Here is a 17,991-nt window from a genome sequence, read left to right on the forward strand (position 1 = left end):
CCGACGGCTCTTTGGTGGGGTGACGGGGTCAAGGGGCGGGTTGCACTGTTCCCGGGCTTGGTGCTGAGGCGGTCGTCGCGTTTGAATCTCGGGCCGGAGAGGCAGCGGCGCAAGATGCAGGAGCTCATTTCCAATGTGGAGCATATCAGGTTCGAGCTGGAGATGGCGGTGGAGCAGCAGCTGGGGGCTCAGCCGCTGCCTTTCCCGGGCATGGACAGTAAGTACCAGCCTCGACACACAAGGCAGAGCCGGGCCTGGAGGCCCTTCCCTCCCCCGCCCACAGACTCCTCCTCCTGTCATGCCTCCCAACCTTTACAGCTTCTCTTTCAACACACCGCTTTTCCCAAGCAGAGTACCCGGGTCTTTTTAAACACCAACGCCTTTCTGACCGTTGTGAGTAAATAATATTAGAACTCTCAATGGTAGTTAAGCAAAAAGTTCTGCGTGGATGTAGAGGTCTGAACGACCTATTCCTGTGCCGTTTGACTCGAAGCGTAACCTTTTCATTTGTAAAAAGGAAGCCGAGAACCCAGTAATCATTTACAAGATTGATCCTGTGGCTTTACACCACCTCATTAGACAGTACAATTTGCTTGAACGTAGCAAGGGTTCAATGCACGTAAGCTGTTTGAGTTCTAAATACAAAATACTCTGCAGATGCTGGGGTCAAAGCAACACTCACAACACGCTGGAGGAACTCAGCAGGTCGGGCAGCATCCGTGGAGAAGATCGATCGACGTTTCGGGCCGCAACCCTTCGTCAGGACTGAAGAGGGAAGGGGCAGAGGCCCTATAAAGAAGGTGGGGGGAGGGTGGGAAGGAGAAGGCTGGTAGGTTCCAACTGAAAAAACCAGTAAGGGGAAAGATAAAGGGGTGGGGGAGGGGAAGCAGGGAGGTGATAGGCAGGAAAGGTAAAGAAGGAATAGGGGAAAACAATGGGTAGTAGAAGGAGGCGGAACCATGAGGGAAGTGATAGGCAGCTGGGGGAGGGGCAGAGTGAAATAGGGATAGGGGAAGGGAGGGGGAATTACCGGAAGTTGGAGAATTCTATGTTCATACCAAGGGGCTGGAGACTACCTAGACAGTATATGAGGTGTTGCTCCTCCAACTTGACTTTAACCTCGTCATGACTGTAGAGGGGCAGAGGCCCTATAAAGAAGGTGGGGGAGGAGGGTGGGAAGGAGAAGGCTGGTTGGTTCCAGGTGAAAAACCAGTAAGCGGGATCGCTTCATCGAGCACCTCTGCTCCATCCGCCACAACAGACAGGATCCCCCAGTAGCCGCCCACTTCAACTCTGCTTCCCACTCCCATTCAGATATGTCCATACATGGCCTCCTCTACTGCCATGATGAGGCTAAACTCACGTTGGAGGAGCAACACCTCATATACCATGTAGGTAGTCTCCAGCCCCTTGGTATGAACATAGAATTCTCCAACTTCCGGTAATTCCCTCCCCCTCCCTTCCACTATCCCTATTTCACTCTGCCTCCTCCCCCAGCTGCCTATCACCTCCCTCATGGTTCTGCCTCCTTCTACTACCCATTGTGTTTTCCCCTATTCCTTCACCTTTCCTCCTATCACCTCCTTGCTTCCCCTCCCTCACCCCTTTATCTTTCCCCTTACTGGTTTTTCACCTGGAACCGACCAGCCTTGTCCTTCCCACCCTCCCCCCACCTTTATAGGGCCTCTGCTCCTTCCCTCTACAGTCCTGACGAAGGGTTCCGGCTCGAAATGTTGACCGATCTTTTCCACAGATGCTGCCCAACCTGCTGAGTTTCTCCAGCGTGTTGTGAGAGCTGTTTGAGTTCAATGTCCATATCCAAGTCTGCTTAATATCATCACTGCTATAAATTGATTCATTGTCTATGGCAAGTTGAGAGATCTGGGCTGAGAGATAAACCTGATCTTCATTCTACCCATTACTGATTCGTCTGGCTGTGCTGGTATTGCTAGCAGTGACCATTGCACTATCCTCCTGTACGTGTTCCATGTACTGGCAGTGTTATACTAGTTGGCATAGGTTCATACAGGTATGGCCTGTGAGGCGATAAGAACTATCAGTAGGAACAGAAATGTACTACATCACCTGTAACTTCATGGTCCGGCATATTACACATTACATTATGCCAATCAAGCCAATAGATCAACACAATGAGGACATGCAGAAGAGCACACTGGGAGCAGCTGCAGATGTAACTAAAGATGAGGCCAAAGCTACAACGCAGAACTACATGTGTGCAAAACGGCAAAAACAACAACCAGTAGGTTGTGGTGCGTAATCCCACTCCAAAGATAGTCGTACTATATGGAGTCACGATAGATAATTAGAGGTAATAGAGGGAGACAGTTTCAATAATATCTCCACCCTTGATAACAAATAAAAAACTACACGTGCTACAAATCTGAAATAAAAACAAAATACTGGCAGCATGCAGCAGATCAGGCAGCATTCTTTATAAAGAGAGAGAGAGACATAGAGCTAATATTCCTAATCTAAGTTCCTTTATCAGAATTGAAGTGAAGTGAAAACAAATTTGTTTTTAAGTTGTGGAGAGAATGTATACGATAGAATAGAGACCACAATACCTACAACACCGTCTAGTTAAAAGAGATTCAAGACCATTAGGTTAAACTTCAAAGTAAATTTATCAAAAGTACATATATGTCACCATAAACAACCCTGAGATTTTCTTGCATGCAATCACAGTAAATACAAGAAACACAATAGAATCAATGAAAGATTGCATCAAACAGGACAAACAACCAATGTGTAAAAAAAAACCCAACAAACTGCGCAAATATAAAAAGAGAAAACAAATAAATAATAAATATTGAGAACATGAGATGAAGAGTCCTTGAAAGTGAGTCCATAGGTTGTGGGAACAGCTTAGTGAAGCAGTGAGTGAAATTATCCTCTCTGGTTCAAGAGCCTCATGGTTGAGGGGTAAAAACTGTTCCTGAACCTAGTGGAGCAGATCCTGAGGCTCCTGTATGTTCTTCCTGATGGCAGCGACGAGAAGAAGCCTGGGTGGTGAACGTCTTTAATGATGGAAGCTGCTTCCCTCTGACAGTGCTCCGCGTAGATGTGCTCCGTGGTGGGGAGGGCCTGATCCGTGATGGGCTGGCCCATATCCACTACTTTATGTAGGTTTTTCCATGCAAGGGAATTGGGGTTTCCATACCAGGCCATTGTGTAACCAGTCAGTATACTCCCCACCATACAACCTATAGAAGTTTGTCGAAGTTTTAGATGACGTGCCAAATTTTCACAAACTTCTACGTTAGAGGCCCTGCTATGCTTTTTTCATAATGGCACTTAATTACCGGACCCAGGCCAGATCCTCGGAAAGGATAACACCAAGAAATTTAAAGTTGTCAACCCTCTCTACTTCTGATCCCCTGATGAGGTTCATGTACTTCCAGTTTCCTCCTCCTGAAGACAATAATCAGCTCCTTGGTCTTGCTGACATTGAGTGAGAGGTTGTTGTTGTTGCACCGCTTGGCCAGATTTTCAGTCTCCTTCCTGTATGTTGATTTGTCATCACCTTTGATTCTGCCAACAACAGTGGCGTCATCAGTAAACTTAAATTTGGCATTGGAACAAGGCTTAGCCTCTCAGTCATAAGAATTAAGTAAATAGAGCAGGGGATTAAGCACACAGCCTTGTGCACCTGTGCTGATGGAGATCGAGAGGAAATAAAGTCCATTCCAAATATGTGAAAACTAGGACACAAGTTGCTGAAAATGGTAAACAAAAGAGAATTCTGGAAGTACCAAGCAGTTCTGGCAGCATTGGTAGTGAGAGAAAAACGGAATTAAAATGGTTGAACCTATCTCAGAATTAGCCATTTCTGACATGGAAAAGGCTGCTGGTCTAAATTTATATTTGGTCTTTAATCCTATAGACTGCAGTGTGTCCAAACAGAAGATGAGGCACTCTTTCCCGTAACGGTTTTGGATGACAAGGATAGAACAGACTGGGAATGGGATACAGAGTTATTAACAGGCAATCGGACTTGTAGGGTTGCTTTTGTGTTCTGCAAAGTGGTTAGAGTCTAGGTTTACTCTCTGTGGTGAAGACCACGTCTATAGTTTCAAATGCAGTACATTAAGTTGGGGTAAAGTGAAAGTGAACTGCTTCACTTGTAAGGGCTATTTGGATTCTTGAAGGGGCAAGTTACAGAGCAGGTGGTAAGTCTGCCATTGGGGGTAGTTGGTGGAAATGGAAGAGCAATCCAAAATGAAACAGTCCCTTCAGAAGGAAAGAGGAAGACGGTGAAGGCAGAGGATGATCTGTTGCAAATAGAGGCTGAGCCCAATAGATGAGGCTGAAGCATTTGAAACCACATTTAGCCAGAAGTCTTTTCTTTCTGGGATTCCATGGCCATGAAGTCTTTAGCCAAATTAATGTATTCCACTTGGATGTAATAGTGAGAGCAGACAACATCATGGCTGCTGCACTGAAGACGACTTCTTCATGACTGCATCTGAGCAGTTTCACTACAGTTGCATCTCCCACAGCTATATGATGTGGAAAATTGCCCAGGTATGTGCTGTTCACAAAAAGCAAGATAAATCCCATGTGCCGAATGCCGTTCAGTTAGCCTAATATGTCATCAGGAAGGTAATGGAAGCATTAGTTCCCCAATAATTTGTTCTCCGACCACTCTGCTCCGAGCTTTGTCACAGCCTTGCTTCACAGAGCTAAATTTTGCGGGTGAGGTGAGAGTGATGAGCCTTGATATCAGAATGACATTTGACTGAGTAGTTCTGGTTAAACTGAAGCCAGTGGGTGTAAAGGGCATAAAAAACTCCGGTAGTTGATGTCGATGCATGCATGAAGGGCAATGGTCATGATATTTAAAGATCAACCATCCCAGCTGTAGGCCATTGTAGGAGTTCCTCATCTTCCACTACTTCAGTATCTGGTCTAGTAACATCCTTCAAGTTCAGAAGTGTGATGTTGTCTGATGTTGCTCGACATTGTATTCCACTTGTAATTGAATCAAGCCAACATGCAGGAAGGCCCAAGATAACATTTCAGACGTGGGCTGATAAGTGACAAGTAAAAGTATCAGGCCATTCCTTCTCCAATGGGAAGTAGTTTAGTTGCCGATCCCTTGTACTCAGTGGCATTGGCATTCCCATTACCCTGTTCCCCACCAGCAACATCTTGGCAATCTTCACCAACCTGTGGCTAAATAATTTACAGGGCCTTGTAAAAGTATTCAGCCCCCAACCCTTTGTTCACATAAATGAATATTACAACTAGGGATTTTGATCAATTTAACTTGATAATTTTTATTCGTGAATCACATGCTCCTTTTTTTTTGACAGTAGAGCCCAAAAACAGGGAAAATTGTAAAGCATGAAAACCTAAAAATTCAAAAACTGAAATGTCAGCAGCTCAAAAGTACTCATCCCCCCCTTTGCTCAGTACTTAGTTGAATCACCTCTCACAGCTATTACAGCTTGTAGTATTTTTGGGTAAGTCTCTATTAGCTTTGCACAACGTGACGGAGAGAGATTTACCCTTTCCTCCTTGCAAAATTGCTCAAGCTGTGCCAAGTTAGTTGGGGAGTGACGGTGATGGTAATTTTGAGATTTTGCATAAAATGTTTGATCTGGTTAAAGTTAGGACTCTGGGCTACTCAAGGACATCAATTTTCTTCGTTGGAAGCCACTCCATGGTTGCTCTGGCAGTGTGCTTTGGGTCGTTTTCCTGCTAAAAGACAAACTTCCACCCCAGTTTAAGCTTTCTGTCAGAGGGCAGCAGGTTTTTATCCAACATCTCTCTGTATTTAGGAGCATTCATCTTCCCATTGATCCTGACCAGATTTCCAGTCCCTTTCCCATAGCATGATGCTACCTCCACCATACTTTACAGTAGGGTTGGTAAAGAACAGTATTAGGTTTATGCCATATGTAACACTTGGTGTTGAGGCCAAAAGTTCCACGTTAGTCTCATCTGACCACAAGACCTTCTTCCACATTTTCACAGTATCTTCTAAGCGACGCTTTGCAAAGTCTTTACAGGCAAGGATTTTTGTTTTTAGTCTTGGCTTCTTCCTTGCCACTCTTTCATAAATACCTTTTTTGTGCAAGGCCTTAGAGATTGTGGAGCAATGAGCTTCATCTCCAGATGCAGCCACTGACTTCTGCAGCTCACTCAGAGTGACTGTTGACATCACAGTGGCCTCTCTTACAAGTGCCATTCTTCTCTGGTACCTAAGTTTAGAAGGGCAGGTTGACCTTGGCAGTGTGACTGTGGTTTCATATTTTTTCCATTTTTTCACGATGGACTGCACTGAGCTCCGAGGTATGTTCAGGGCCTTTGAGCTAATCTATGCTTCCCCAGATTTGTACTTCTCTATTATCACTTCCCTGACTTGTCTAGAATGCTTGCTCTTCAGTCTTCACTTTGGTTTGGTCTGTTGAAAATCTACCATAGGATTGGACCTTATAGAGAGAAGGGTATTTATTCTTATGAATTCATTGAAAACAGGTGATTTTCCAGTTTTCTACATCAACAAATTGAGTGAGTTGGCAAGGTAATATACAGTATTGCACCTGAGGAAGGTTAGGATAGTAATTACAAAGGGGATAAATACTTCTTCAGCCTCACAATCTTGGTTTTTAATTTTAGTAAATTGTTGACAGTTTTTGGAATTCTTTAGATTTGACATGATGCACAATGTTTTGAAGATTAGCTCGAAAAATCCTACATCAATTTTTTAAATTTAGAAAATAATACAGTAAAATGTGAAAATAGTTGAGGGTTGAATACTTTTTCAAGGCAATGTATTTCTTGTGTTCTTTTAAAGTACTTGTTTTATTATGCAGCAATCAGGAATAATTGCAATTTATATTGATTTAAATGTGTTCATGTAAGTTTGCTATTGCTGTTTGGGGGGGAGTGAAGGGTTCTAGAGTTTGAGCAAGCAGAAGTATGATAAGTGTGGGAAAATCTGAGTTTATTCGCTCTGTAGGAAACTGGCGAAATCTTGTTTGTTGATTCATGAAAGAATAAGTAAATATGGGTAAAATATATAATGATGCAAAGAGCATTTTTAATTGCAGGTAAAATTTGGAGTTTGCGGCTGTAAGGCTTGTTCCTCTTGTGACAGGGTTTGTTGAGTACTATGTACACTTTTGATCTCTTTTCTCAATATTGTTGCCTTGGAGAAAGTGCAGTATGCATTCATTAGATTAAGTTCTGGGACAAAAGTACTTACTGGATGATGGTACTCACCGGAGTTTAAAAGGGTGGGAAATAGTTTAATTGAGAGAGAAGATTCTAAGAAGATTAAATGCTGGGAAGCTGTTTCCTTAGACTGGCGAACATAGTTTATTTAGAGCTGAGATGACAAATTGCATTACACAGATCTTTTTAAATGTTTATAATTAATTACTGAAGATGCCTGTTACTCAGATATTGAATACGTACAAAATTTTTGGGTGTTTGGGGTCTTGGGCTAGCAGGGGAAGTGGATGAGCCATGAACTTAATGAATGAGCAGACTAAAGATGGCTTATTCCTACTTCTGGCATTCTTATCAATTGTTGAAAGAATTTGCTTCTTTGCCTCTATTAATAACTTGCATGGCCCCAACTTTAGCCTCACCACCATCAGCACAGCTGCCATTCCCCACAGCATCTTTCAGGCTAAATCTTTTAAGTGATCCTTTTGGTTAAGGTAATCATCTGGTAATATTACTCATGCAGCAACCTAAGTTAATAGGTGCATAGTTTAGAAGAAAACTTACTGTTGCTTTGAATACTTGTGTATGCGACCCATAGGTTAGTTCCAGGGCAGTCAGCATCCCTGATGCAATTCTGTAGCAGTTCTTTGGCAGGGTCATTGGACTGAAATATTCGATTCCCATTCCATGGCTGCTGCTTGACTGAAGTTTTCCACATTTCTGTTCTTGTTTCAGATTCCAGCACCTGCAGCTACATTTGTTTTCCGTCCCTGGTGTACTTGTTCTAAGTACCGAGATCCCTCTTAAGCTACCTGTGAAGCATGATGTGTTCAATACTGCATCCATTTGTGCTGACTAATATTTTTAATAGTGTATTTAATACATTTTTTGTCTACTTGCTTTAGTAGGACATCTGTTCTAAACTTTCAAGTTTAAAAAGACCAAATCACTTGTTGGAGACATAACAATTCTGACTTGCAATCATTCTTGTACCCACTTTGTTTCACTACTTGGACACTGCATTAATTTTGACATCAGTTGTTTACTGGAGTAACTTGTGTATTTTTGTGTTAATGGTCCCTAGAAAATAGTTAGACTGTCCAAAACAATTCATTTCCAATGAAGAAAAAGAAAGCATTTTTAGGTATGTGTTTGAAGTATCAGTGCCTCTATCTCCATAATTGGAACAAGATTTTGAAAGCTATCGAACATGCCTTTGAAATATGTACTTGTTATTTTTCTTTTACAGAGTCTGGTGCAGCGGTATGTGAATTTTTTCTGCGGGCATCATGTGGGAAGGGTAAGCTATCAAAGCAACTGTTGATCAGTTTGATTAGTTACTATAGCACTTATTACTAAGATTTTCATGGAATTTCACTTCTAACTAATTATAATTTTACACAAACGTTCTTAGCACAGAACGGACACAGATATCACCCTCCCCCTTTTTTTTTTATTCCTGCTGCCTACTTGTCTGTTTTGCTCCACTGTGTTAGAGGAAGGTCTGATTTCAGCTCTTTCCGTATGGATGGGAAGCACTCAGTATTTGCATCCACCCATTATCAGCACCTCACTTGGTATTGATGGTCTGTTGGTGGCTCATTAGTCAATTCTCTCGGCTAGGTGATGGGATAGGGAGATCAGTGGAATGAGGAGAGGAAACTGACAACTAGAAAAGACTGTCTCATTAATGAGACAATCATTTGCAGTATCATCACAATGATGTACATGCTGACATGGTAGGGACAATGCTGACATGGTAGGGACCTTGTGCACAGGGCCATCAATATGTAGTGAAAGTCAAAATAACTGCAGCCATTGAAAATCTGAAATAGGAACAGAAAATGCTAGAACTATTGATCAGGCATTATCTGTGGGAAGAGAAGCAGCTTATGTTTTAAGTTAAAGACTCTTTGTCCTAGGTAGGTAGACCTCTCTCCTCTTCCCTCCTCTCCAAGCTAAGACAGGGATGAATAGAACAATGGGAATATCTCTGGTATGGGGTGAGGTTAAGGTAGTCATCTCATTGGTGGGTTATTAGGAAGAGGAAAGTATTTCCATTTCTTCCTATAAAATGTATGAAATGAGAGTAGTTGGAGAGTGAGAACAGAAAAGGAATGTAAGAGTTGCAAAATTTATCACTAGGAACATGCTCAACATGTCAGGCTGCATTAATAGAAAGAGGAAAAACTGAACCAATATCACAGAAGATTTACCCTGCTACAGAGAAAATCAGTTATCTGAAGTTGCAGAATTTGATAATGATTTTGAGCCCTGTCATAGGTACAGACGGAAAATTAAGTGTTGTCCTTCAAGCTTGGATTAGGTCTGGTCATAACAATCTGGGAGGAACAATCTATAGTATATTAATTTTTTTTTGTTTGAGGGCATTCTGATCTTTTCCTTGGTTTCTAGAGAAGGAGGCCAAATACTTCTAAGAATATTGAATCACTTGGAAATTAAGTCCTGGTACCTGTTATTATTATGCATTTCCTAATAGAGGTGAACTGTGGCTTGCAGATCTCACTATGCCTGTGGTCTGGTGTGTGTTCTAGAGAGCAACAGGAGAACATGTTTTGAGAAAATGGATGCATATAAACATGTACAATACACTATTCCTCAAAGTTTATGACTTGCTACCTTTGTGACTGAAACCTTGAGGAATGGTATTTTATACATGTTTATATGTTCTTCCCTTTGTTCGTGATGTGCCTCTTCCTCCCATCCCCAATAACTGTTCTAGTGACTGAACCTGGCTTTTCTATTGCAGGTGGCATGTGTCCATTTCGCCACATTAGTGGTGAGAAGACAGTGGTGTGTAAACACTGGTTGCGGGGGCTGTGCAAGAAAGGAGATCAGTGTGAATTCTTACATGAATATGACATGACGAAGATGCCAGAGTGTTATTTCTATTCCAAGTTTGGTGAGCTCACTGTTCACTTTGTGTGGGATTTCCAAACTAGTTGAGGGTGGAAAAAGCAGGCTTAGCATTGGTAACTGTGATTTCATTGGTAATTGCTGTCTTGCTGAAATGGTTAAAAAATCTTATTATGGCTCTCCTATGTACAAGAACTGTGCACTACAGCTTTAAAGTCACGTCTAAGAATTGCTTCTGCTGGAATCTCTTATATCAGGGCAGCGTGATACACTTTAATAAGAAATAACCCTGGAGTTTCTGAAATAACACTGTTTCCGAATATGATCACCTATGTATTTTCAAATTCCTTGCACACAATGCTGAGTGCATCTGCTTCCCGGGCCAAGTTTAGGATTTGGATATGCCTGCAACGTGCCTGTGTTTAATTCCTTAAGCATCACCTGTCTGTTACAATAGGTTGCCTCAGACAGGGATATGGCTTCAGAGCAAATTTAGTTGGTTTTGAGAGTTAATAGACTGCTATGAGAATGATCAGTTAGTTCAGTTAAAACATTCCTGATGGAATAGATTATAGGATGATATCAAGAAGGGAGAATTGAAACAATCTAAGCAGGCCCTAAATGTGATTAGTTTCCTTATTTTCCCTTTTTGATTTGTTTTAATTTGTTTTCTTTTCCCTTGTGCTGCTGCAGGAGAATGTAGTAACAAAGAATGTCCATTTCTACATATTGATCCTGAGTCCAAAATTAAAGACTGTCCATGGTATGACAGAGGATTTTGTAAACATGGTAAGTGTTAAGTAAGGTGGAAGAGAAAAGTGGTTGAATTATCTGAATGGATGCTGTCAAGTACATTCTTTTGGCTATGTTGGAGATTGGAGAACATGTCATTTTGCTTCACTCTCAGTTAGGCTGTTGTGTAGCACAGAGAGAACGGTGGTTGAGAAAGGAACAAAACATCCAAAGTACCCAAAGGGAAAGAGAAACAATTTTTTACTCTCTAGATGCCATCCATTTCAGCAGATAATCCAACTGATCATTCTTCACATGTGAACCTGGTTGGCATTCACTCTGATTGCGAGCCGGATCCCATTTTAGGCTGTTGTAGACACCTGTGTAACCTCCAGTAGGATGCTTGTGGTGATCAGATGCAGAATCTATTCATGTTTTTTTATTTTCCCACTTAACCAAAAGTGTGATGAGGGAGAGACAAAGACCAATTGTGGTGGCACAATTACCGTCCTACCTGAGGGTTTGACTCTCTAGAGGTGAGGAGTAGTTCTAGGATGTTAAAATTTGTATTTTTAAACTAAAATATTAGTATTGGGCAGATGTTTTTTATTTTTAATTTGGGTAAGGTCCAAATTAGGGAAAGTTATAAATATTCTTTATTCAATGTCAGTTGCCCTTATAAATGTTCTTTTTTTAGCAGAATAAAAAACATTTCCAATGCTTTTCTAGAAAGGATGCTCTGACCATTGTGTCTTGAAGTTAGCAGAGGCCTTTTTAATAGCATGTCGTGGAGATGGAGGAATGTTATTGCTGAGTTATAATTTTAGATTGCTGATCCAAATCTTGTCTTTTTGCAGGTCCCCTGTGCAGGCACCGGCATACCCGCCGAGTCATCTGTGTAAATTATCTAGTGGGGTTCTGTCCTGAAGGCCCCTATTGTAAATTCATGCAGTAAGTATACAACAATTTGGAGCATGATGGAGCAGGCCTTTCAGTTTCTTGAGCATATCCTGTCAGCAAACTTAAATCAAAACCAGTTTAAACTTAAAATCTGAAAAACAAAGCATTTAGAACAATAGATCAGGCAGCATCTGTAGCAAGAGAAACAGAGTTAACCTTTCAGGTTGAAGACTCTTCATCACAACTGGGAAAGAGAAAAAATGTTTCATTTTAAGTTGTATGGAAAGTGGTGGAGGAATGGATAGGACAAAGGGAATATTTCTGAGGCGAGGCCAGAATTACTGTGGAGGTCAAATGGGTTTATGGGTCAGTTGGAGATAGAGTTAACATAGCCTATTAGATGAGGGCGTTAGAGATTGGGAATATAACCAAAGAAATATAGAACTGCTCAAATTGAAAGATTGTAATGAAATACAATGTAACTTGAAGAGCATCTCATTTTCCATCTAAGCAAATTGTAGTCTTTTAGATGATATTGAATTCTAGAACTTGAGGTAACTCACTTTCTCTGTTAAGAATGGCTATTAAGTCATCCACTTGTGACATTGGCGTTTTACTTTTCAATATCTGTTTGGTATGTCCAAAAGCCCTGCAGTTTGCTACATTTTTGTTTCTTTAGATTCTCTTTAGTTTACCAGCCCTTATCTTGTATTTTTAGTTCATTTTCTCTCTGTGCCCCTAATAACCTATCTGGTGTTCTTTTCAATTTGTCTATAAGCAAACTTGTCCTCTCCTTTTTAGAGGAGATCCGTATTCATCCCGCCCTACCATCTCTGCACCTTAAAACTAACTTGCTTCCTCTTTACCAGGTCTTTGAACTGAAATGTTTACTCTTTCTCTTTCCACTGATGCTGTCCGTACTGCTGAATGTTTGCACCGTTTTCTGTTTTTACTTGAGCTTATCCTGCCATTGTTTTGGATTGTGGTTGATGTCTACCTTAGTTTCTTTCATCCTTTGTTGCTCCATATGCTTTGAAATCCCATTGATCAGGCATTTTCTGACTAGCCATGACATGTGTAAAAAATGTTTTAAGAATTACTATAATGAATGGCAACATAAAATTATGAAAATGTTCAGCAAAATAGACAACAACAAGCAAGAATTAATGGTGGGTTAATAGCTCAATTTGCACAAAAGATCTGAAAGTTTAACTAGCTATGTTTTCTCTGCATTTCTTTTATTTTTGGTTACAATCTCTCACTATGTTGTCTTTGAATAATGAGACTTACTTTTATATGAAGTCCATAATAGAAAAGTAAGTGAGATGGGGAAGGAGATCACTGGATCCACCTAGGACCACAGCTATGAAACAGTGGGAGAGGAGGGTGAACATATTGGGCAGGAAGAGGGAAAACTGAACATTGGAAAGTAAGGTGGAATAGGAAAGGAATAGATCAGGGGAACAGGTGGATGAGAAAAGGGCAAAGCAATGAATATACTGAGTTATTGCATCAATTTCTGATATAATAATACTTAATTTTATTGGTAGTCATGTACAGAATTTACTGCAAAGTAATGCAGACGAGAAGGTTGAAGCATGATCAAGTAAAAGTCTTCAAGTATTGTAAAGGCATTCAATAGAGTTGATACAAAGAAGTCATTTCCTCTTGTAGATTAATACAGGATTAAGAGACTTAACCTTAAAATGAAGTTGGACCAGTGGTACAACTGGTAGAGGTAATCTGTAACTCTTGATCCCAAAAGCCCATGGATGATGGAAATTTACAAAACTGAAGCTGATAGATTTCTGTTGGAATAAGTTTTGAAGGATATAAAGCCAAAGAAGGAAAATAGCATCAAGGTGCAAATCATCTAAAGACATTACCTAAAACAGAGTGTAAACTTAAATTTGCCGGACCAATAATCACACCACCCACAGTTGTTTATTTTATCCTTTCACCAGTTTATTTGTTGGAACTCAGCCGGCAAGATGCTCGGACGCAAGCATCAGGGAGACAGAATCTATCTATCTATCTATCTCTCTCCCCCCCCTCCCCCTCCCCCTCTCTCCCCTCTCCCCCTCCCCCTCTCTCCCCTCTCCCCCCTCTCCCCTCCTTTCCCCCCCTCTCCTCTCTCCCCCCCTCCCCCCCTCTCCCCCCTCCCCCCCTCTCCCCCCTCCCCTCCTCTCTCCCCCCTCCCCTCCTCTCCCCCCCTCCCCTCCTCTCCCCCCCTCCCCTCCTCTCCCCCTTCCCCCCTCTCCCCCCCCTCCCTGGCGGCTCGTGACGAGCTTCTGTCTAACATGCAGAAATGTTACAATTTATAGATCTAGCAAAACAGCGCGCGCTTAGAGAAACTGGTATTCTTCACCAGGCCTGTTGGAGCAAAACTTAATTACTTAGATAAGAGAGTCCACTAAATCAAAGTTTTAATTACAAATGAATGTTCTGTTCAATCTTCATCAGTTATTCTCTTTCATTATAAAAAGGAGACAACCTAGTTCAGTGGTGCGAAACCGTAAGGCATGGTGTGTGCAACCTGTGTGAACTCAGCCCCCATATCGTTCCCAAAGGGACAGCCGTAAGTCGTTAATCCAAACAAGCTGACAGTGAAGGGCGAACTCTGCACACTATCCAGAACAGAGCACACACAAGCTGGCACTTAATTTTAACCCGTTATTTACAAGAGTCCGAGAATCATTTCTTACGTCCCCCAATTCCCTTAAAACTTTATCAAGAGGGCATCTCTCTTGGGGCTGATTTGTTGCACTTGGCTTCAGTCTTTCTGTTGTATACTCCTCGGGCTTTTTTAAAAAACTTACCATGAATGTTACTTTCGAGGTTTAATCTAACATGCATTTATTCTGTCAGCCCTCGGTTCGAACTACCAATGGGTACTGCTGCTGACCAACCACCACTGCAACAGCAACAGCAGGTATGGGCAGAAAGTTCACCTGTGGAAATAGTATTATTTTTCCTACATTTTGTATTGGTTTTCTGTGTTATTCTACAACTTATCTCGCAGCATTTTGTTAAAGGAAGAGCTTCCCCTCATCTAGGATCTTTCTTTCCACAGCCTTTACTCATAGTAGTCCCCTGGTTCGAATGGGTTGTAATAAAAATGTTACTGGGATCAGTATTTGACACTATAGTGTAGTTCTAAACATGGTTCCAGTCGGGATCCCTGAAGTTTATGCATTAAGGCATTTTAATTTAACCAGGATAACCCTAAGCTAGGAAGTTAAAAGGTGGACAAAAACTTTTGTCAGTTGCTGCCTAGTAATTGTTTAGTTTAAACAGGATTAATATGATGATAAAGAGGCTTGCAGAATCACGCGTGAAGAATGATAGGATTTTTGTCAAGTTTGGATTAGATGTGACACATGTACTATTGAGTCTGACACCAGTATCATATCGATGTGTGAAGTAGAAGTATGTCAGAGGGAAATTAACCATCCATGACATACAGTAATCTTCGTGCCAACAGAATCGTACTCCCATTTTCTGAGTAAGAAGGAATGTCTATACTGATAAATTATTTCATGATGTACAAGTGAGGTATTGGTATCTTTTTGCTAGTGATAGCACTACATTTTAAGAAGTTAATTGGTCCAGGACACAGCAGGCAAGATTGGCAGGTCTTTTAGCAAAGAATTTATTTGCAGAGTGAGGTGGTGATTTGATTTGTTAATTTTGAATTAAAAATAGTTTGGAAAATGGTTACATGCAAATTGAGATGCCACAGTACACAGCTGTTGAAGTGTACTGATGGTCGATGATGTTTCTCTCCATTTGCAGCAAAATGTTAATCAGTTTCAACAGCGATCTTCCTCCTTGGTACAGATTACTAGCACCAACACTAGTGTTGGACAGCAGAAACCTGTTACACAATCCGGAGGATCAGCACAACAGTCCCAGTTTCAAACGTCGTCAAATCGAGGCCCCAGACCATTGGAACAAGTCACGTGTTATAAGGTGAGTGGATCAACGTCTCAGAGAAATGGTTCCATGAGCGAGAGAGATGCAAATACTTATGATTTCTGTCATGTCTGACCTATAAGTTGCATATGTACTTCTTGAGTCTTAACACCACTTTCATTTGGATGTGTGAATTGCTGTTTGGGTGAAAATACCTTGATACCTTCTAAGGATTGTTGTTAAGGTTGATATATTTACCTGTAGAAGAGAAGGCAATTCATTTAAAAAGGATATTGGTAATAGTTTACATTTGAATGACCCAACTCTACCTATACTACAGTTTGGTAAATATTTAATACTTAAGGTACTTTGCGTTTAAGCCAGCAGTTCATGATCTCAAGGAATGTTGCCTTTTCAGTGGTTGACGTGGCAGGAATAAAAATGCTCTTTCAGTGGAATATGTTGGCTTGATATGGAAAGTAGAGATGAATTTGTATTTCATTCTGTTTGAGTTATTATCTATGTATGCTTTAACTGTGCATACATAATATACATTCACGTAAATTCAGATGGTTTAATTGTAACAAATTTTGCGCATTGTGTTTTGGTAAATTCTCCATGAAAAATAAAAAATCTGGGGAGAAGGGAGCTGATTGGATCTTTCAACTGTATAAGATTATCCTAGCTATGGTGAATATTAATCTCACGATAAAAGGGTGAGGGAGTGGTCAATACTGACAGCACTTTCTCCTTCATTGATTGTATACTTGTGCTATAAACTGTAGAATTATGGCCTTGAAATAAATTCTATTTGTTTTCCAGTGTGGTGAAAAAGGCCATTATGCCAACCGATGCACCAAAGGACACTTGGCATTTCTTAGCGGTCAGTAGTGATCTCACTGATGAAAAATATTCTGGAAAAACTCAAGTTCAACTGATGCCTCCAATGGAATGGACATTTTTTTCTTCGATGGGGCTCGGAATTCAAAAGCTGAATTTGATTTTTTTTTGTCCTTCCTTGCACACACTGTGATAGTTGTTACTGCTGTCTAAGCTACCGGTTATTATTGAGGTGTTGGGAAGGACTGCACTCTGATGAATGAAAAAGCTACAGAGAATAACTACAACTGGAGCTTTTACTGTACCTCACCCATGATTTTTTTAAAGTCTTCTAACAAACTTTCCACTAAAACAGATGTGCAGTGGATTCAAATGAAACTGAGAGGCAAGAACACAAGTTCAAGTTATCTTCAACTATGATATTTCTACTACAAAATGTGTATGTTTCTTTTTTGATTTTCTAAAAACACCTATTTTGAGGGTAGTTTTGTGATTTCCCATCTGTCAGGGACTTAGGCTTGGATTTCTTCAAATTAGAAGCCTTCTAAGTATACCTCCCAGTTTGTGACATGTCACATATGGAGCTCCAATTGTGTTTGGGATGGGTATGCAAAACTGGCGGCTATACAGTCTTTCAAACATGGTATTTTCCCCTTTCAGAATGTTTAATGTTGAGATGTTGTAATGACGGCTGAGTTGTGCACATGGTTAATTGGGCAGGAAGGCATTACAAATGCCATTGATGTGTTTGGCATGGTTTCTGGCCCAGGTGTAACATTATAACACACTGTACCATCCAGACAACCACTCATGTAAATTAGCACAAAAATGGGAAGAAAATTCTGGCCTTGTGTAAACTGTTCAAATTTTGAATTAATTGATGTGGATTACTTTGTTACATCGTTTCTTGATATGGTGTCATATTAATTTGCCTCTACATTATTACATTTTATAGGAAAAAGGTTTTTAGTTTTGTGGCAAAAGAAAAGTGCAACGAGAGTTGCAGAAATTCTATTCTTAAAGCCTCAATTACCATTTGACTGTATAGGGTTCATTTTTATCCAATTTAATAAATATTTTTTAACAAAGATCTTGCATTCATTTAGTTTCATAACTAGTTTATTCTATAGATTTCTCCTAAACAAACGAGTATGACAGCAGGATTTTTCTACCAGTAAACCTAGCAATAGGGAGGAAGGTAGTAGTGACGAGGATTTCCCTCCCCTCCTCGCAGCATGTAAAAAGGAGGCAAGCTCTGACTTGAGTGGCCTTATTTGGATGGACTGTCTTCCGATTGAAGTTTTACTACTGAGCTCACAATGTGGGCTTTGGTGAGTATTGCCAAGGCAAGTGTTTTTTTTTCTCTATTTTGTATTTTTTTTTACTGTTTTAAGGTGTAATCATAAAGGTTATGGAGTCTAGGGCAGGGGTATTCTGCAGGATTTGAGAGCTGGGGACATTTCCAATGTTCCTGATGACAACACCTGCAGAAAATGTATTAGCTAGTTTCAGGCAGTATACTCAGTT

The 17,991-nt window shown here is 40.8% G+C and overlaps 1 protein-coding gene across 3 annotated transcripts; it reads left to right on the top strand.

Moving 5' to 3' along the window:
* The first annotated feature begins 26 nt into the window (after positions 1-26).
* Positions 27-17,544, top strand: cpsf4 (cleavage and polyadenylation specific factor 4). Of its 3 annotated transcripts, XM_072268655.1 has the most exons (9): positions 130-217; positions 8,285-8,344; positions 8,450-8,500; positions 9,971-10,123; positions 10,771-10,866; positions 11,667-11,760; positions 14,578-14,641; positions 15,505-15,681; positions 16,447-17,544. In XM_072268655.1, exons 2-9 carry the CDS (start codon positions 8,320-8,322, stop codon positions 16,513-16,515), a joined length of 729 nt encoding a protein of 242 aa, XP_072124756.1. In that variant the 5' UTR covers positions 130-217; positions 8,285-8,319; the 3' UTR covers positions 16,516-17,544. The 3 variants fall into 3 exon arrangements, with proteins under 3 accessions (XP_072124754.1, XP_072124755.1, XP_072124756.1); XM_072268653.1 differs by lacking the exon at positions 8,285-8,344 and having other exon boundaries at positions 27-217; XM_072268654.1 differs by lacking the exon at positions 8,285-8,344 and having other exon boundaries at positions 27-217; positions 15,550-15,681.
* The last annotated feature ends 447 nt before the right edge of the window (positions 17,545-17,991 follow it).

This window comes from Mobula birostris, chromosome 9 (genome assembly GCF_030028105.1).
Source record: "Mobula birostris isolate sMobBir1 chromosome 9, sMobBir1.hap1, whole genome shotgun sequence".
Taxonomy (NCBI): domain Eukaryota; kingdom Metazoa; phylum Chordata; class Chondrichthyes; order Myliobatiformes; family Myliobatidae; genus Mobula; species Mobula birostris.

Coding starts and splice junctions, on each gene's coding strand:
- cpsf4 (XM_072268653.1), top strand. CDS start 115: ATGCAGGAGCTCATTTCCAATGTGGAGCATATCAGGTTCGAGCTGGAG. Junction 11,761..14,577: donor CCCTATTGTAAATTCATGCA/GTAAGTATACAA, acceptor TTATTCTGTCAG/CCCTCGGTTCGAACTACCAA. Junction 14,642..15,504: donor CACTGCAACAGCAACAGCAG/GTATGGGCAGAA, acceptor CTCCATTTGCAG/CAAAATGTTAATCAGTTTCA.